At 40.0% G+C, this 21,433-nt stretch overlaps 1 protein-coding gene across 1 annotated transcript in view; it reads right to left on the bottom strand.

Annotated features, from left to right (window-relative positions):
* Positions 1–8,849: 8,849 nt before the first annotated feature.
* The window catches only part of LOC109931418 (FACT complex subunit SSRP1-like), a 42,418-nt gene continuing 29,834 nt past the window's right edge, over positions 8,850–21,433 (bottom strand). Inside the window, exons 4-7 of the mRNA XM_048610418.1 lie at positions 14,345–14,424; positions 13,324–13,447; positions 10,778–10,904; positions 8,850–8,965 (exon numbers count right to left, since the gene is read on the bottom strand). Coding sequence (XP_048466375.1) covers positions 8,850–8,965; positions 10,778–10,904; positions 13,324–13,447; positions 14,345–14,424 — 447 coding nt within the window. The remainder of the gene's footprint in view (positions 8,966–10,777; positions 10,905–13,323; positions 13,448–14,344; positions 14,425–21,433) is intronic.

The raw sequence follows: 21,433 nt of genomic DNA, 5'->3' as shown, positions 1-21,433 counted from the left end.
ATAAATTCTAATGTAATACATTATAGATCAAGTTCTGTAATCAGCTTTGTCTAATGATATCTCAGACAACCTAGGCTGTACAGATGTGATATAGTGATAAAGTTTGACTCTTGGTAATGTGACCCACACACCTTCCTCCTCCAGTTAGGCATATGTTAATCATCCCAATCTGATACCACATACCCTCAAAACAAATACAAAGTACTTTTGTGGTACCTCATTATTTTAGATTAATTAATCATAGATATTTTCTCATCAACCTGTTCAGAGAGATTATTACACACCTCAAGTGGGTAAGAACTTGAACTCAGGCCTCCTGTTCCAGACGTAGGGACACTACCACTATATGACAGGGGCCCTAGGGGTGAAGTACAAGTTAGTAAATTAACAGGGTAAAGCTGTAAGTGTCACAAGTTATACAGCATGGGAACAGGCCCTTCAGACCAACTTAGCCACACCGACCATAGTCATACAGCACTGAAACCAGCCCTTTGGACCAAGTTAGCCATACGACCATAGAGTCACACAGCTCGGAAACAGGCCCTTTGGTTCAACCAGTCTATACCCAACATAATCCCAAACTAAACTGGACCGACCTGCCTGCTCCTGGCCCATATCCCTCCAAACCTTTCTTATTCATGTACTTATCCAAATGTCTTTTAAACGTTGTAATTGTACCCGCATCCATCACTTCCTCAGGAAGTTCATTCCACACGTGAACCACCCTCTTTTTAAGAAAAAATAGCCTCCTATGTCTTTTTTAATCTCTCTCCTCTCACCTTAAAAATGTGCCCTCTAGTCTTGAAATCCCCCATCCTAGGGAAAAGACAACTACTATTAGCTCTATCTATACCTCTCATTACTTTACAAACTTCTGTTAGGTTGCCTCTCAACTTCCTACACTCCAGTGATAAGTCTCAGCCTATCCAGCCTTTCTTCAAAACTTCCATACCGGGCAACGTTCTGGTAAATCCCTTCTGAACCCTCTCCAGCTTGATATTATCTTTCCTACAACTGAGTAATCAGAACTGGACACAGTATCCCAGAAGAGGCCTCACCAATGTCCTGTATGACCTCAACATGACTTCCCAACTCCAATACTCAAATGACTGAGCAATGAAGGCAAGTGTGCCAAATGCCTTTTTAACCACCCTGTCTAATGTGACACAAATGTCAAAGAATTATGTACCTGCACCTCTAGTTCCCTCTGTTCTACAACACGACCCAAGGCCCTCACATTAATTGTACAAGCCCTGCCCTTGTTTGTTGTACCAAAATGCAAATACCTCTCATTTATCCAGATTGAACTCCATCTGCCATTTTTGAGCCCATTGACTCATTTAGAACATAGAACATAGAACAGTACGGCACAGTACAGGCCCTTCGGCCCACGATGTTGTGCTGAACTTTTACCATAATCCTAAAGGTCGATCTAACCTCCACCCCTACCTTACACTATCATCCATATGCCTATCTAATAGCCGCTCAAATGCCCCTAATGAGGCCAACTCCACGACCCTCTCCGGCAATGCATTTCACGCCCCGAACACTCTCCGAGTGAAGAACCTACCTCTGACGTCTCCCCTATATCTACCTCCACTCACTTTAAAACTATGCACCCTCGTAATAGCAACCTCCACCCTAGGAAAAAGTCTCTGGCTGTCCACTCTATCTATACCTCTGATCATTTTGTACACCTCTATCAAGTCACCTCTCATCCTTCATCTTTCTAAAGAGAAAAGCCCTAGCTCTCTCAACCTTTCCTCGTAAGACCTTCCTTCCATTTCAGGCAACATCCTGGTAAATCTCCTCTGCACCTTTTCCAACGCTTCCACATCTTTCTTGTAATGAGGCGACCAGAACTGGACACAATACTCCAGATATGGCCGAACCAGGGTTTTGTATAGCTGGAGCATAACTTCATGGCTCTTGAACTCAATCCCTCCATTAATGAAAGCTAACACACCATACACCTTCTTAACAACTCTATCCACCTGGGTGTCGGCTTTCAGGAAACTGTGGACATGAACCCCAAGATCCCTCTGCTCCTCCACGCTGCCAAGAATCTTTCCATTAACCCTGTATTCTGCTTTCAAGTTTGTCCTTCCAAACTGAATCACCTCACACTTTTCAGAGTTAAACGTCATCTGCCACTTCTCAGCTCAGCTCTGCAACCTATCAATGTCCCTTTGTAACCTAGAACAGCCCTATGCACTGTCCATAACGCGACCCACCTTCGTATCGTCCACGAACTTACTAATCCACCCTTCCACTCCTACATCCAAATCATTTACAAAAATCACAAATAGAAGAGGACCCAGAACAGATCCTTGTTGTACACCACTCGTAACTGAGCACCATGTTGAATATTTTCCATCCACTACCACACTTTGTCTTCTAAGGTTCAGCCAATTCTGAATCCAATCTGCCACATTTCCCCCTATCCCATGCCTCCTTATTTTCTGCATGAGCCTACCATGGGGAACCTTATCAAACGCCTTGCTTAAATCCATGTATACCACATCCACTGCTGTACCTTCATCCACGTGTTTGGTCACCTCTTCAAAGAATTCAATAAGGTTTGAGAGACATGATCTACCCCTCACAAATCCATGCTATCACAAATCAAACTGTGCCTATCCAAGTGATCATAAATCCTCTCTCTCAGACCCCTTTCCAATAAATTGCCCACCACTGAAGTAAGACTAGCTGACCCATAATTTCTGGGGTTATCCCTATTTCCTTTTTTTAAACAAGAGAGTGGCAAACATCATTCCCCAATCTTCCAGCACTATACCCGTGGACAGCGAGGACGAAAAGATCATCGCCAAAAGCCCTGCGATCTCTTCCCTCGCTTCCCACAGAATCCTCGGATAAATACCATCAGGCCCAGGAAACTTATTGATCTTCAAGTTCCTCAAAATTCCTAGTACATCTTCCTTACTAACATCCACCTCCTCTAGCCTACCAGCCTGTTTCTTTGGTGGTGGGGTCGGATTGCAGATGGCGGAAGTGTCGGAGGATGATGCGTTGGATCCGGAGGTTGGTGGGGTGGTACGTGAGGACGAGGGGGATTCTTTTTTGGTTTTTATTGCGTGGACGGGGTGTGAGGGATGAGGTGCGGGAGATGTGGGAGACACGGTTGAGGGCGTTCTCGACCACTGAGGAGGGGAAGTTACGGTCCTTGAAAAACCCCACCACCAAAGACATCTTTCCCTCCCCACCTTTATCTGCTTTCCGGAGGGACAACTCTCTCCGTGACTCCCCCGTCCGCTCCACACTCCCCTCCAGCTCCACCACACCCGGCACTTTTCCCTGCAACCGCAGGAAGTGCTACACCTGCCCCCATACCTCCTCCCTCACCCCCATCCCAGGCCCCAAGAAGACTTTCCACATCAAGCAGATGTTCACCTGCACATCTGCCAATGTGGTATACTGCATCCGCTGTACCCGGTGTGGCTTCCTCTACATCGGGGAAACCAAGCGGAGACTCGGGGACCGCTTTGCAGAACACCTACGCTCGGTTCGCAACAAACAACTGCACCTCCCAGTCGCGAACCATTTCAACTCCCCCTCCCATTCCTCAGACGACATGTCCATCCTGGGCCTCCTGCAGTGCCACAACGATGCCACCCGAAGGTTGCAGGAACAGCAACTCATATTCCGCTTGGGAACCCTGCAGCCCAATGGTATCAATGTGGATTTCACAAGTTTCAAAATCTCCCCTCCCCCCACCGCATCCCAAAACCAGTCCAGCTCGTCCCTGCCTCCCTAACCTGTTCTTCCTCCCACCTATCCCCTCCTCCCACCTCAAGCCGCACCTCCATCTCCTACCGACCAACCTCATCCCGCCCCCTTGACCTGTCCGTCCTCCCTGGACTGACCTATCCCCTTCCTAACTCCCTACCTACACTCACCTTTCCTGGCCCCATCCCCGCCTCTTCGACCTGTTTGTTTCCTCTCCACCTATCCTCTCCTCTATCCCTCTTCTATCCGCCTCCCACTCTCTCCCTATTTATTTCAAAACCCCCTTCCCCTCCCCCTTTTCTGATGAAGGGTCTAGGCCCGAAACGTCAGCCTCTCTGCTCCTATGATGCTGCTTGGCCTGCTGTGTTCATCCAGCCCTGCACCTTGTTGTCTAAGATTCCTCCTATGCTTCTTCACCTAACTATTGGCACAACCATTTACTCCCTTTTCCGACCTACGCTTATACAAATTCCCATAAACGCATCCCTATCAACTGGTCATAATCCAGAGCCCCAGGCAAATGTTTTGGCATCATGTGTTCAAATTCCACCATGGCAAATGGTTAGTCTGATGGCAACCCTGCAACCATTTTCAAATGTCTGAAAAATCCATTTGGTACATTAATGTTATATCCTTAAGGAAATTTGGCACACTTAACAAATCTGGCTTATGTGACTCCAGACTCTCAATGGCCTCAAATTACACAGTAAGCCACTCAATTGTGTTAAACTATTGTGGAGTCTAGACAAAGCAATTAAACCACAGGGGCACCTTACATCAGTCCGAGCAATGGCAAACACAGTGCTGGTGACGATGTCAAGTCCTTCCTGCCAACATTCATGAACTTGTACCAAATTTGGGAGAGCTGTCACACAGTCTGATCAAGCCATTATCTAATATTGTCTGCAATGCATGATTTCGTGAATATGACTAATGCCCCAGACACCAACATGTGGTACATCCTCTATAACTAGGAGGAGAGACCCACCAGAGATGACAGTTGATAGTACACATTTGGGAAGGTGGTAACTGGGAATTCTCAACATCAACTTTGGACATCATGAAATTTCATGACATTAGGTCAAATATAGGCAAGGAAACCTCCTGCTTTTTATCAGCTACCTGTACCTGCTGCCCTCTGCCTGCCTGACGAGCTGATGAATCAATACTCCTCCATGCTGAAACCACGGAGCAAGTATGGACAGTGGCAAGGGAACAGAACATACTCTGGGTGGGAACTTCAACGTTCATTACCAAAAACGGATCAGCAGCACAGCTGACCTGGGCCTCAAGGGCATAGTTGCTGGACTGGGTCTGCACCAGATGGTGAGGGAACCAACAGGTGGGTAAATCCTAACTTTGTCCTCACCAATCAACCTAAGACATATACATATGCCCATGACAGTATTGGTAGAAGTGATTACAGCATAGCCCTTGTGGATTTGAACTCTCATTTTCCAGTTCAGGATACCCTCCATCGTGTTGTGCAGCACTAACACAGTGCTAAATGAGACAGACTTCAAACAGATCTGGCAACTCAGAACTGGGCATCCACGACATGCTGTGGGCCATAGCAGCAGAACTGTATTCAAGAACAATCCATAACCTTATGGTTGGGCATACACCCACACAATCATTACCATCATGCCAAAAGATCAACTCTGGTACAATGAAGAGTGCAGGAGTGCACACCAGGAACAGCACCAGATACACTTAATAATAAGCTACCAATCTGGTGAAGCTACAAGACGGAGCTACTTGCATGCTAAATGGCAAAAGCACCACGCACTAGACAGAGCTAAGTAATCCACAATCAACACTTCAGGTCTAAGCTCTGCATGTCTGCCACTTCCCATTGTGAATGGGGCTGGACAGTTAAACAATAATAGAAAGTGAAGGCCCCAAAAATGTCCCTGTCATCAACGATAGGGAAACTCAGCACATCTGAGCAAAAGACACGGTCAAAACATTTGCAGCCATCTTCGGCCAGGAGGTGCTGAGTAAATGATCTCTCTCAACTGTCTCTGGAGGTCCTCAGCATCAGATGCCATTCTGCAATTTAATTTACTCCATTAATATCAAGAAAAATCAGATGGAATTGGATACTAAAAAGACTGTAGACCCTGACAACATTCTGTCAGTATTACTGAAGACTTGTGTTACAGAACTAGCTGTGGCCTCAGCCAAGCTGTTCAAATATGGCTATAAGTGGTATTTACCCAAAGTGGAAAATTGCCCAGGTATATGTGCTGTCCACAAAAACAGGGCAAGTCCATCTCAGTCAATTCCCACCCTACCAGTCTATTCTCAATCATCAGCAACACAAATGGAAGAGGTTGAGGGCAGTGCTGTCAAACAACATTTGCATTGTAATAACATGTCGGTGACACTCAGCTTGGGTTTTGCAGGGGTCACTCAGCTCCTACTCTCATTACAGCTTTGGTCAAAATGGACAGAAGAACTGAATTCCAGAGGCGAATGTCAGCCCTTGACATCAAGGTTGCATTTGACTAAAATGGAGTCAATGGGAATCAGATGAAAATTCTACTGGTCAGTGTCATACCTATTACAAAGGAAGATGGTTCTGGTTGTTGAAGATCAATCACATCAGCCCCAAGACATCACTACAAGAGTGCCTCAGTACAATGCCCTAGGCCCAATGATCTTCAGCTACTTCATCAATAACCTTTTCTCTATCATAAAAGTGAGAAATAGTGGATGCTTGCTGGTGCGCAAAATGTTCAGCACCATTCGTGACTCCTCAGATACACAAGCATTCTGTATCCAAATGTAGCAAGACTCTGACAATATTCAGGCTTGGGCTGATATGTAGCAAGTAGCATTCACAAAACACAAGTACCAAGCAATAACCATCTCCATCAAGGGAGAATCTAACCATCTCTCCTTGCTATTCAATAGCATAACTATTTTACAATCTCCCAATATCCTCAGAAGTTACGACTGAGCAGAAACTGAACTGAATCAACCATATGAATGCTGTTACTTCAGAAGCAGGTCAAAAACTAGGAATTCCACAGCAAGTAACTCATCTCCTGCCTCCCCAGTAACTAGCCACCACCCACAAGACAAAGTCAGGAGTATGACAAAATATTCTCCATTTACCTGGATGGGTTCAGCTCCAATAACACTCAAGAACTCTGACACCATCCAGGGCAAAGCAGTTTTTCTTACTTTCTTACCCCAACCACTACCTTCAACAATCACACCTTGACCATCAGTGGCAGTGAATATGATCTGCAAGATGCACTGCAGTTACTTACAGTTCAACAGCACATTCCAAACATGCAATATTTATGATCCAGACAGACAAGGGCAGCAAATGCATGGCAACACCACCACGTGCAAGTTTCCCACCAAGAAATGCACCACTCTGACTCTGGATTATGTTGCTCTTCTTTCACTGTCACTGAGCCAAAATCCTTGAACTCCCTTCCCAACAGCACTGCCAGTGTCCCAAGCATCCAAAAGACTGCAGGAATTTAAAAGGCATATTAACAAAGGACAATAAATACTGGCCTTGCCAGAGACACCCACATTCCATCAACAAATAAAATAAAACACTGATCATGATAATGAATCCCATATTCTCACCATTCTTGAGTAAAGAAATTTCTTATGAATTCCCTGTTAGATGTTTCAGTGATTTTTTTTTTTAAATTCATGGCCTCTCACTCTGCTCTTCCCCAGAAGGGTAACAATTTGTTCACAACTTTCATAATTTTGAAGGCTTCCATGGAGCCCCTCCTCACATTCTCTTTTCAAGGGAAAAGAGAGGTAGCCAGTTCATCTATTTCTGAAAAACATAACTCTCAAATGGTGGACAGGGTCAGAACTAAATGCCCAAAAATAAAGCATTTTAAAGATCATATGTGAAGCAACGGGAGGAAATCCCTCCATTCCTAAAGCTTTTGATCTGAGCCAGGTTTCTGTGCGGTGGAATTAACTAAAGGAGCTGTTGCTTTACTTTTAAATGTTCTAGTGGACAGGCTAGAGTTGCGGAATTTGTAAAGACCAGATAGCAGCTCAATCACCTTCATTCTTGGTTACATGAGATACGTGAACAGTGAAGGGTTATAAAGAAACTAATAGCAGAATTACAGGAGCATTATATCTCTAGAAGCTTTTCTATTTATTCACGGGATACAGGTCACCGGATAGGCCAGCATTTATTGTCCATCCCTAATTGCCCAGAGCCCAAAGTCAACCACATTGCTGTGGGTCTGGAGTCACATGTAGGCCAGACAGGTAAAGGCAGCAGATCTCCTTCCCTAAAGGATATTAGTGAACCAGATGGGTTTTTTCCTGACAATCGGCAATGGTTTCATAGTTATCATTGGACTCTTATTTCCAGATTATTATTGAATTCAAACTCCACCTTCTGCAAGGATTCACACCCTGGTCTCTAGATTAATAGTCTAGCAATAATACCAGCACGCCATCGTCTACCTTTTACTATTGCATCTAAAGCACAAAAAACTGACAGGAGGTGCTTGCAAACTCATAACTGCATATCTTCTAAATGTGGAGGTCTCTCATATTAATGTAGGAACTTAGGATACAATTAACAATGAGTCAGTTTTATTTGAAATTAACATAAAAAGGATAATTTTCTATTGCTTCTACGTATTAAACATAGCTTAGAATCAGAAGCTCTGAACTCAAACCCTACCTAAGAAACTTGAGTCATAATCTAGGTTGACACTTCAGTGCAATACTGAGGGAATGTTGCCTGTTTGAGGAGCTGTTTTTTTTTCTGATGAAATGTTAAACCAGGGCCCCAGTTACTCATTCAGGTAGAAATAAAAAGATCCCACACACAAGAAAAGGAACGTAGTTCACACAGTGTTCTAAATCAACAAAAATTCTTTAACCAGCACACTCAAAATAAGATTATCTGATCATTAATTTTTATGCTGTATGTGGGACTTCATTACCTATAAATTGGTTTAATTGCCCTCCACTACAACTGCAATAACATTTCAAAGGATATTCAATTGCTGTCAGAGCATCCTGAATATGAGCAGTGCTGCATTAATGTAAATTATTTTACCAAATAAACAATTTTCACTGCCTTTCCCTTGTTAAAAAATGTAGTGTTTGTTACATGCCACGTTTAATGAAATAAAAAATTTACTTACACCAATTTCTGACAGTACAACTGCCTCACTTTCAAATTCGGTATCCAGAGACTCCACACCTAATTGGAACAAATTATTGCATTAGCTGTAACTTTAAATGTGAATAGTTTTACGCCTCACCTGCAGTATGGTGCCTGGCAATAGATCTCCTCTTTGGCAAGTAAACACTGCAATCTCTAATATTGATGAATTGAGTAATTCAAGATTATGGGACTTATTTGCTTTGCTAGACATGAAGCTGTTGCTTCTTTCTAATCTCGAGACAACTTCAAATTGAAACTTCCCCATGATCACAAATCACCAAAATATCAGATGATCCAAATTCTAAAAATCTTATCCGGTTCTATATGGCAAAAGATGGTACAGAATGCTATTAAGTGACAAAGTTACAATTATGATGTAGTAATAGCTGCACACATGTCACAAGTACAAATTTTAAACAATTTTCAAATGTATTGTGCTTCTGAAGCCTTAAACTGGATCACACATTCAATTTTTCCTGATCAAAACTTGACTAATCCTTCAATGGCCTGAGACTATCTTTATCAAACAATTATACTGAACTACCTTAAAAGAACATAGTTGCATCTTAATGGATTAATATATTCAACATTATAAAAATTGTATCATATATTTTAAAAGTGTCTACAGACTTAGCATGAGCAATGCCATAGGACTGCTGGCATTGGACATCAGTATTGCATAGTTTCTTCAATTGTTCAGCTGATTAACCTGGAAATCTACATGTACTCAAAAAAAAAATGGTAATTAGCTCCAACCCTCTCAGCCAAGCACCTTGCCAAAATCTCACATGCACCATGGTGTCCTAGCAAGACAGTCGAAATGCTGGAGATGGAATTAACTACATGGATGCACCTTTTCCATTGTTAAGTAAATGAACGTAGCACTAAAGCAAGAACCTAAAAACAGGTGTGAGCTGGAGGAACACAGCAGGCCAGGCAGCATCAGCGGAGCAGGAAAGTTGACATTTCAGGTCAGGACCCTTCTTTCCTGCTCCTCTGACGCTGCCTGGCCTGCTGTGTTCCTCCAGCTCCACACTTTATCTCTGACTCCAGCATCTGCACTTCTTGCTATCCCTAAAAATGGGTGTTGTCCAGAGAATTATCAGTAAAATACTCAAACCTCCTGTTCATCGTCTTTAACAGACATACAAAGCAATAGAATAGGTTGGCAACTTTTCACTTTAATAGCGCTACCAATACAACATTCCTTTAATACTTCACTGGAACTGGAATCCATAAGCTTGTGACAGGCAAGGAAAGATTGCTGGCAACTAAGCCTATAAACACAGCAGCAAATACAAGAATATTTGAGAACTGACCCATGTCAGAACGCATCAAATCTGTTCTTCTTCCCATGGATTCCCAAGCAAAAATTAAGAACTGAAAAGTTGTTTGACACAAGTAGAATTTGCATAATTATGAAACATAGATGGGTTATCTTGGACAGGTAGATGAAATTACTGTAGTAGTACTTCTCCACCTCCACTGTTAATCAATCTCAGTAATATATTGGATTTTGTCACAGCAAATCGTATACAATGCTGCAAATAGTAGAGATCCTTCTTCAGTTTTTTGGAAAGATCTCCATCCAAAATCTTAGTCTTTTCTTAATTTCAGATGCTGATCGATTTGTTGATGAATATAATTTTTAACAATTGCATTTTGTTTTTTATCTCCAATATGGATCTATACAATTGGCAAAATATTTTGTTTGAGAATAAAATTATTGACTTTTCCTTCCATAACAAGAGAATGGATATTTCCCTGTGAGTTCTAGTTACAACACTTAAAAGAAACTGCAAGATTAAGGTAACAAAATAAAAAGGCAAATGAGCCATAAACTCTTACCACATAGGTTTTTTACTTTGTTCATTGCCCTTCTTTTCAGGAAAGCTTGATAAGCCTCTGAGTTTTGATATGCTTTCAGCTCCTCAATATATCGTTGCTTGTCTTTTTCTGCTTCATCAATATACTTCTGCACATATAAAGGAAGGAATACTTAGTGAAATCCATATCTATTACATGAGATCAGTTTCCATGAGAAATGCTATTGCCATGGCCTGATACATCAAATTGTACCACATGCATACTTCCAATATATTAATAGGTGTTAAAAGTATTGCTGAGAAAAATACATTTTGTCTAAACTTTTGTATTGCACTCAGTGACGGTACTAGACCTTTAAGAGAGATTTGTTGTGTGCTGTTTCTCTTACAGAAAGGCATTGCCACAATGATGCTGGAATGTCTGCTTGAGAAACAGTGTCTTTTTAAAATTATACAAAAGAAGCACGAGTGGGTGGAGTCAGGTTCACACAGATCCAGGGTTTTAGTTTTGCTTTCAGCTGGGGTTTGGAGTTGGCTGTTGAAGCTGATAGCTGTACTATCTGTGTTGCAGCAAAAAGCTTGTGTTCTCTCTGCCGATGCTAGATTGTTTCTTTCAGAGTTCCTTTCTCCTGGACTGGAAAGGAGACAGCATGTGAGGAAAATCTGTTTTGCTGAATTTGCTATTGCAAATTGTGTTTATGGGATACTGCTATATTGCAACAGTTCATGATTAGTAGTTAATATATCATTTCATTAAATATTTCAATAGAGTTAAAGTTACGCTAATTCTTCTTTGTTTGTATTCTTACAACACAGTTAAAATAAAGCATATTTTGCTTAAAACCTAGTGGTGGACCAATCGAATCGCTGCCAATCTCATTTACATTTTAAAATCAGACAAGTTTTGATTGGTTAAGGCATTGCCTTGAGAACTGAACCAGCAAATGGCTGTCATTATTTTGTTGAGCAGAAAAAGGCATATTTTGTGTACATGCCTTTTCAGTCTGCAACGGAGCCTGTGTCTTTGGCTGTTCGCGGCATACTGACCATACTTAACCAACCTCCTTTTGCAAAAACGATAGTGCTGAACATTAGATGGGATTCTATGATTGAACATGTGCTGGATAATCCTGAGTGCGAGAAGAATTACACCGGCAAAACATTTAGGATCATCAGCCAGGTGTGCAGTGTGACTCATTTCCATGTACCAGAAGCTACACATATTAAAACACATTTGCCACACATTCATTGTGCAAGCTTGCTGCCAAAATGAGCATGTCAATGCTGTCCCGTGGTTTACTTAAAGTAGATAACTGCTCACTGTATAACTCACCATCTCACGAACAAGCCTAAGGTTAGCACTTGCAGCTCTGAAAAGAGCTTAATCTACCTCAAATTACTGTGGCAGGATAAGCTGAGCAACATTTGAAGCCAGCTGCTTCACGTCGCTTCTTTACAGTAGCAACACATATGGTATTCACCATTACAGGTACTATTGTTAAGCCAACAAAACATTCTGCCTTGCACACAAATGAGTAATTTGGTATATGAACTTCAATACTGGTGGGATGCCAGGTATTATGCACCAACAACTGGTGGATTATGTTAAACAACGGGTCACTTTGCCTGTTTGCAACAGATGGGAATAGACTGTACTCGACAAGCCCATGCTTGCAAAAATCTTTTTGTTTTTATTTGATTGCCCTGAATAGCCGGGCTTGATTTATTAGATAAACTCAAAGCACGAGTTCATACTCAGTGCCTAAACTTGGGCCAGGATGAGTAAATCCATTCCTGTGATACAAGATAGGGCTGTGTTTTAACTTCTCTTGGGAATCTAGGAAATCATTTTTGCTGGTGTATACCCATTTAAACAGGATACATCCAAAAAAAAGTAAGCTTGTAATAACAACAAGGGCTCAAAACTGGAGCTTTTGATTTCCAGCTAGGAGTACGTTAACCTCATTACACTGTTGTCCTAATGGAAGAGATAGTTACTTTTATTTTGTCTTTCTAAATAGCAGCAAGCAACAATTAATGGGTCAGTCTATTTAGCAATGACATCTACTATCAGGTTGTCAATCCTACAGACCAAGGGCTACATGTACCATCACCATCACCCCATCCCAGTTCCAGTGTTCGCATTCTGATCCCCTTACTGCTTAGTGTCATTTGTACCTATTTTTCTACTTGTCAGTTATTGCTTCTTGAATTATATGTTCCTGAATATTTGGGAAGTTATTTTTAAATGCCAATGTTTCATAGCAGATAAACCCGAATCTGAAGTCCAAGATCGGTTAGCATCAATTAATTGAAACATGAAAATAAACTTCATATTTAACTCTCAGGCCCATATTAAACCTCAATGTGAACCCGGAAGGCAAAGTTCTGAATGTACCCTCTTCTTCCTTCTCCAGTGCTCTTCGTTTTTTTGTTTGGGGAGCAGGAGAGCAAGAATAATAAGAGTTAATGTGGAGGGGGAAAAAACTCAAACATCTAAAGTCTACTCCAAACTAAAATAGGCAGGAAGAAAAATGTAACCACTTTAAAGATCTAGACATTTCTCACCTGTTTGCCCTCCTGAGACAGTTGCGACCACTGAGTGCCCAACAGTTTTGTAATCTCTGTAAAAGGGAGATCTGGATGTTCAATTTTCAGCTTGGCTCTCTGTTCATTCAGGAATAACACATACCTGTTGGGCAGTTACAAGGGATTAAAAAGGAACAAAATCTTAAGGGCAGAGTTACCAGGCATATTAATTGAAAAAAAATTAAGTGAGACTTAAGTGAGAATAAATCTAGCCATATTTTAACGAGGCATTTAGAAAAGTAATGCATTAAGAGACAATCTAAATTGATTCTTCAGTTATGATGTTCAAAAAATACAAATGGAAATGACCCAATTTTACCACATACACTTCAAAAACCATGTTTGTGATACACATACTATGCAAGTAATATTACAAAATATCAGGTTATTAATAAGCAGCTGTAATTTTATTTCTACAATCAATCAAAGTTTAGTTACACAAAATCAAAAGATTTCTCTATATTAATGAAGAGGTTGAGCTCTCTATAATGTAGCTTATTGCTCATAAATATAAAATAAGCATTTTTGGTGACTTTGAAGTCTTTTATCCAACTTGGTTTTAAACCTCACCGTAAGCTTGGATATTATCCTTTTGCCATAGCCTGTGCAGTTAACTTGCTAATATTAGTGTTGGTCCATACCTGCAATTTTGCTGGAGCTCTTTGGTATTAGTGGGGTGGCCAAAAGCGTTCATTCTAATTTCTTCGCTTTTCTAATTGCAGAATAGGTATTTTATTCTGACTTGGATTAGCGCTAACACATGAAGGAGATCTAATTGAAAATCATACCATTAAGATTCATTTACAAATCTGACAGAAACATTATTACAAGGGATGTGATTTTTATCACAGCAAGGTAGATGATATTGTGCTGTAGTGATCGAATGAGCAAACATCAGTACAAGTACTTACATTGACTGGAGTTCAAAATTAAGTCCCTCAAACATATATGCAAATAGTGTCACCAGCGTCTGACATTTGATGTGAAACTACTTACTTACCCTGTGGTTGGAGCCCGGGGTGCAGTAAAATCTTTTTGAGGTTTTCTCTTCTTGCCTTTTGGCCAACCACCTTTTCTTTTCTGGATTTAAAAGATATAGGGAGGTTTATGGGTGTCTCAATTGGCGTGAATACACCCCAATACTTTAGGTGATTACTGACAAAAAATACTTGCTTTTTAAAAATAAAATTTAAACTTCAGGTGAGCCTCATTATAAATAGCCCAACAGTAAGCACTTTTAAAATTTTAATTCACAGGATGTAAATGCTGCTGACAAAGCCAGAATTTATTGCCCATATGTATTGCCCTTGACAAGGTAGTAGTGAGCAACCTTCTTGACAACTGATTGGCTTGCCAAGCCTTTTCAGAAAGCAGTGAAGAGTCAACCACAGCGCTGTGGGTCTGATGTCACATATAGGCCAATCTAGATAAGCACAGCAGATTTCCTTCCCTAAAAGATATCAGTGAAGCTGACAGATTTTAAGATAATTCATAAGTGACATGGTCATTATTATTGATACTAGATTTTCATTCCAGATTTTTTTAATAAACTGAATTTTAAGTTCCTATCCTGCCATGATGGAATTGAACAAATGCCCTGTACCATTATCAGGATCTGTGAGCCGTCTAACATAACTACACTACCATTTCCATCCAGTCAGAAATCATTCAAAGCACGCACAGCAGAGCTAAAGATCAATTAAAATCCAACTTGGCATCATCCATTTATCATTCCCTGATTTATCTCATCAAGTTCTGTATACTTTTCTTGGTGGCATCCAGTATCATCGGTTTGACTCAAACTTGATTTTTTTTCCCCCCTAAAAGTAATATTATCGACATACACATGCCAAGACATTGCTAAAAGGCAAGAATTTGAAGCACTCACCTTGCACTCATCAGAACTAAGAAACAGATTTAAAACAAGGATACATTTCATACAGGGTGAGAAGAGGGCACTCATAATTGTTTTTGCTGCATTTCCATGCCAGTTTAACTGTTAATCTTGAGAGATAGTAGGAACTTCTTTCCTGCTCGGCCTGCTGTGTTCATCCAGCTCTACACCTTGTTAACTGTTAATCTTAATTCTCAGACCAGAGATGTGGATTCTGATTGGCCAGGGTGTTAAGGAAAAAGGTGCAACCTACATACAATTTCCTTTTGTCTTCATAAAACAGGATCCTATGTATTTAGAAATCTAGCTTCTAATGTTCTGTACTTCCAAGCAATTGTATACATGCACATGAAACAGCCCATCTCCAAATGTAGCAGACTTGGACCACATCTAGGTTTGGGCCAACAAGTGGCAGGTAATACATGGACCACATAAATACCTGGCAACATTACCCAACAAATGAGAATCTAACCATAACCCTTTAGCATTTAATGGCAATACCATCACTGAAACCCACACTCACGATACGACGTGCTTCAACAACACTAGATAACCTCGACATGATCCAGGAGAAAGCTGTCCATTTGCCTGGTATAACATCCACAAACATTCACTTCCTCCATTACTGATGCTCAATAGCAGCAGTGTGCAGCGTCTACAAGATGCACTGTATAAATTCACAAAGGTTTCTTAAGACAGCACTTTCCAAACCCACAATCACTTCCATCTGAGAGAACAAGGGCAGCAGAAACACATGGTAGCACTGCCAACTGTAAGTTCCCCTCAAAATCACTCACCATCCTGACGTAGAAATGTATCGCCATTCCTTAACCATCACTGGATCCAAATCCTGAAACTCCCTCGCTGAATGGCATTGTGGGTCCACCTATGCCAAAAGTATTGTACTGGTTCAAGGCAACAGCTCACCACCACTTTCTCAAGGGCAACGAGGAATAGGCAATAAGTGTTGGCTCTGCCAGCAGTGCCCATATCGCATAAATAATTTTTTTAAAAAACACCCTGGACTAAAACACTTCTTTCAGCACGAAATGACCATACTTGTTTAGACTGAAAAAAAACTTTAATTGCAGAATATGCCACTACACAGCAGCCTTAAAATCAGCAACAAGATACAAGGGCAAATATTAAAGTTCAGAATCCATATTTGAGTGACTGGGCATTTCTAAAGTAACTCTGTCAAGCATTTCTTGCTACCACTTTAAGCAAGGAGTGACACTGAAGTCAACAGGCTTACGAAAGTCAACAGGCTTCAAGTTCAAATTACTGCTTAAAATCTCAGTTTTTTTTAAGTGAACTGTATATTCTACTTTTAGAACTAGACTCAATTTGTTAAATGCCTGATGTGCTGGTATGTGGGTGACAGTAAGAATCACTGTATCACAGCAGTTGAAATGTTACTAGCATTACAATTTCATTTGATATCAAACTCATCTATTTCAACACTATCAAGTTTTCAATTCAACAAACGATTCTCTGGTGTACAACAATTCTCCTTAACTTAGGCTGTGTTGTTACTGTTTGAGCAACTCCTTTTTTTTGCAACTTAGCTCAATTCAGATTGTAGGAGGACAGAAACAGGAAATTGATTTGTTTCCCTTAATTTTCCACGAATGATATCACAAAACAATGTTATCTGTATCTCACAACAGATCAGAAGCAAAGCTGAACTCCTCTGTACCTGAAAACACAGTTTGACATCAACCACAGATCACTTTGCTTTTACACTGATTTTTTTCCCCAAATCAAATTCTTATTTTCAGTTAGGGCTGTAAAGTATAAGTTGATGTTTTGAACAGAACAAGTTTTTCCAAACACATTTCAGTTTAAAAACCTCAAAATCAATAAAGAAAAAATAACATTCAATTCCACTTACAAGAAACAATTCAATGTATCAGCCATTTACTGTGAAAATAGTAGGTAAGTAGCTGTTACATATCATTTGTACAAAATATGTCGACATAACGGAAAGAATTTGCTGTACAACGGGAGTAATCAACAACTTGCAATTTCTTCACCTTGAAAAATGTAGAAAAACATCTCATTGTCTTTCACTACAGTATAATCAGACAGTAAGATTTTTTAATCAAATGTTCTCTGGGTTTCAGATGGAAGGAGGAGGGGAAATTAATTCCACCAGAAGAATTTCCATGATTAGATCAACATAACAATAAAGGCTTTGCATACATACTGAATTCTAGTCAAAATTAAAATTGACAGCAGGAATTTCACCAAAGGCAACCAAACAGAGACAGATTTTCATCCATGCTGCTTATAAGTTTTTAAATCTCAAATATAAAATGATACTTTCAAATCTGACAAGAGTGAAATATTTGCCTTTATATTTTTCTCTGCATGTTATGGAAAACATTCATTTGAACATATTATGAACTTGATGTTGGATTATTGTGCAAAATCACTGTAAATAAGTTCACAACGTTCTGCTCAGACAGTTTTGGGGAATTAAAAAAGGAAAATAAGCTTGTGACTCTGGAACCAGTTGTGCTCAAAGTGACAGACTTATAGCTGATGTTTGAAACTATTGTATTAGCCCTATTAATAAGTATAAAAGTTGTGAGACATCCACCTGCCAATTACTACATCCATTGCAAACAGCTGATGTGTGGTATTGTTTTCTTTCTTGCGAATGATTGTATTTTATATTGCATTCTTGCATTTGTGGAATTTGAAGGGAAACCTATTAACCTAACCTGACCAAAAAACAATATACCCACTGCTGATTATTCAATCCATATACAGAGGTTGAAGATTAATAACAAATCAGACTGTGAAATAAGGGGTGATAGGGTTTAATCTGAATACGTCTTCAGAAATAGGGGTGTTCAACACTGTGGTTGATCTATCAAGAAATGAAGAGCATGTTCTGATGGAAGGTCACAGACCTGAAACGTTGTCTCTGTTTCTCCTTCCACAGGCGTTGCCAGAGTGAGCTGCTGAGTATTTCCACCATTTTCTGTTTTTAGTTCAAATTTCCAGCATCCGCAGTATTTTGCTTTTGAGTTGCTGTAGAAAGCATGTGTATTTGTGGTATCAATTGAGGCAAAGATCGGGAAAATAAGATCAATTTCCCAGCTGAAAACAACGCATTTATATTACAGGGCAGCTTCCCTAATACAAGGGTAAATAAAATATGAATCAGCAATGCCTTCCCTCTAATTGCCAATAGCACTTTAAAAGCACAGACACTTACAGCTGAATTTAATGGCCACAATATTGCCTCTACTCACTAGCCAAAAAGCCAGTGGTAACCTCACTATGACCATTTCCATGCGTCCCAATGTGATTAAATCCCTTTCTGACAGTCTGCTGCCTCTGCCAGGCTTCTCGGGGTTTTCAGGTTCAGGATGCTTCTTCTAACTGCAGTTGGCCAATTAAATCACCAATGACTCTGTGATTCCAACAGTTCCACCTGCAGCAGCAGATACTGCAACATGCTCAGAACCAGGAGCATCACTAAAAACCTCAAGTAAAGATAAGCAGTGTGGACTTGCTGGGTTGAAGCAGACAGGGGAGTGGCCATAGTAGAAGACAAAGTGAGTGGATTTGAAAAGGAGTGGCTCTCTTTGGGACAAGTCCCTTAATAAAACAGAGCAGGAGGGAAAGCAGTTTACAGTATGAAAATTTATCTGGTTTCATGAATGTTTAATTCCTGCTGCAAAATGACCAACATTAACAAGCATTAACAAGTGTCAATTTATGGATTAACAGTAGCACTGTCACTAGAGTCAGAAGCCTTCAGTTCAAGGCTTACTAAACAAAGCTTGAGCAAACAAAAACTATGCTAACACTTCAGTGTGGTACAGATGGTGCAAGGCAGCAGTGAAATTGTCAGTCTTCAGGTAAGATTCTAAACCAAAGCCAAAACTGCCCCTCTCAGCAGAGCCATATTATTATTTTGGAGGGGGAGCTCACCGTGTCCTGTTCAACATTTATTCCTCAAGCAACATCATTAGCTGTGATTACCTGCTGTGTACAAACTGGCTACAGCGTTTATATATTATTATAGTGACTACACTTTAAAAGTACTTCACTAGCTGTCAAGCACTTTGGGACATAGAGATTATGAAAGGCACTATGCAAACATAATGCTTTATAGCGGTGGGAACTTCAAATTTAGAATTCTTGGAATAGCTCCAAATATCTACCATGCATCACTATAACAGTGACGAATATAATTTTAGTTACCTCAAGTAAACAGCTACAGTGATACAATTATACTCTCAACAGAAGAAACTTCAAGGTAGACATCAAAATTGCCACAAGGTGGCACAAGAGATCATTTCTACAACTGAGAAATCTAGCTTGTTAGATCAATCTTGAGACTACAAAAACAATTTGAAATCAAAATAAAGTACAAAATACTTTTCTACTGAATCCAAGAATAAATTAAAAGAAAACAAAACTGTGTGATCCCACCTCTTTCAATCAGATGTAAACAAAATACTCAAATTTTCCCTGTAATCTGCACGTCCCAGCATGCAGAAAACATACTGCACCAAGTGTTGACTCACCCATTGTTTTCAATATGTCACTCCCTTTATAAAAGCAGGATTTTGATTTTAAAAACTAACTAGAGATATTGGAAGGAACAATTGGCTGTGAGTTACCTCCATCACCACTCTAAATTCTGACGTGGTATTGAGAATTTAACACTTCAGTTATTTGATCATTGAACTTGTCATAAAATAAATTTTAATTTAATACAATCTTCATATTTTTATCATAGATCATAGAATCCCTACAGTGTGGAAACCCTCAAAGCATCCCACCCAGACCCATCCTGCATAACCCACCTAATTTACACATGCCTGACCACTATAGACAATTTAGCATGGCCAATCCACCTAGCCTGTACATCTTTGGACTGTGGGAGGAAACCAGAGCACCCGAAGGAATTTCTGTGTGGAGTTTGCACAGTCACCCAAGGGTGGAATTGAACCCAGGTCCCTGGCGTTGTGGGGCAGCAGTGCTAACCATTGAGCCACCATGCCACCCTAGTGAATGAGCTCTTGCCTCTGGATGGTTTAACAAATTGACATTTTTATACAACTTAAATTTGTCAGAAGTTGGAACGATAGTGACTCATGCACTGCTACCTCGGTAAACCAAGTACAATTTTCTAAGAGTTACGACACAATCAGTACCTTAAACTATGAAAAACTTTAACAACCGTGACCATAACAATGTTTACAGAAGTGTAAAATTGTTATGGTCACGGTTGTTACCATTTTCATAATTTAAGGTACTGATTGTGTTGTAACTCTTAGAAAATTGTATTTGGTTTACCAAGGTAACAATACATAAGTCACTGTGGTTTCAACTTTTGACATCTTCACACTTCTGTAAACATTGTAAAATTAACAAAAGAATTGCTAACATTTCCCTTCCACTCTTCGAATCTACTTTCAGCCCAAGTATAATTTTACAATTTTATAACAACAAAATTACCAACATTTATTCACTCATCTGCCAAAGTCTGCAAACACTGCATCAATAGATTTTTGAATTATGAGATCTCATTCTTCCAGTTTGCCAAGCCCATGTCAATTAAAACTGCTACTCAAATTGTAATTCAGGTTAACTGATTCAAAATATCCTTAAGGTCACTTGTTAAGAAGCAAAAATAAAATCCAAGAACAGAAATAAGGCTCCAATTTACATTCACTTCAAATTAATTGTGTCCATATAAACAATGCTCTTACGTACAAAACATGATGATCAGGACCTGTAATTCTTGAAAATGATGATCAAGCCAGTTTCCCAGCATATTCATTCACTACTGTTATAAAAATTTCTGGACCCAAGACAAATTCTCAATGTTTTTAGCATTTTGTGAATTAATCAGTCCACTATCAAGTTTCACAGACTACAGGATTTATTTTTGTTAACAAATATTTTTCTGTTAGTTCACTCACACATTAAACGGAACACTGTGGAAATGACGAACAATTGCTAATCAACCCCACCGACACTAACCCTCTTTAGTTGTTCAGACCTTTGACTGAAGGGTGCTATTCCCAATCAAACCAGTTTTACAGGTTTTGGGACACAAGCAGAACAAAAGAAAAATATAACACACCCTATTAATTAAACTGAGATAGTAGGAACTGCAGATGCTGGAGAATCTGAGATAAAAAGGTGTAGAGCTGGATGAAC

This window comes from Rhincodon typus, chromosome 1, assembly GCF_021869965.1.
Source record: "Rhincodon typus isolate 14 chromosome 1, sRhiTyp1.1, whole genome shotgun sequence".
NCBI classification, from domain to species: domain Eukaryota; kingdom Metazoa; phylum Chordata; class Chondrichthyes; order Orectolobiformes; family Rhincodontidae; genus Rhincodon; species Rhincodon typus.
Note: the sequence above shows the minus strand (reverse complement) of the source record. Positions and strands in the feature narration are given on the sequence as shown.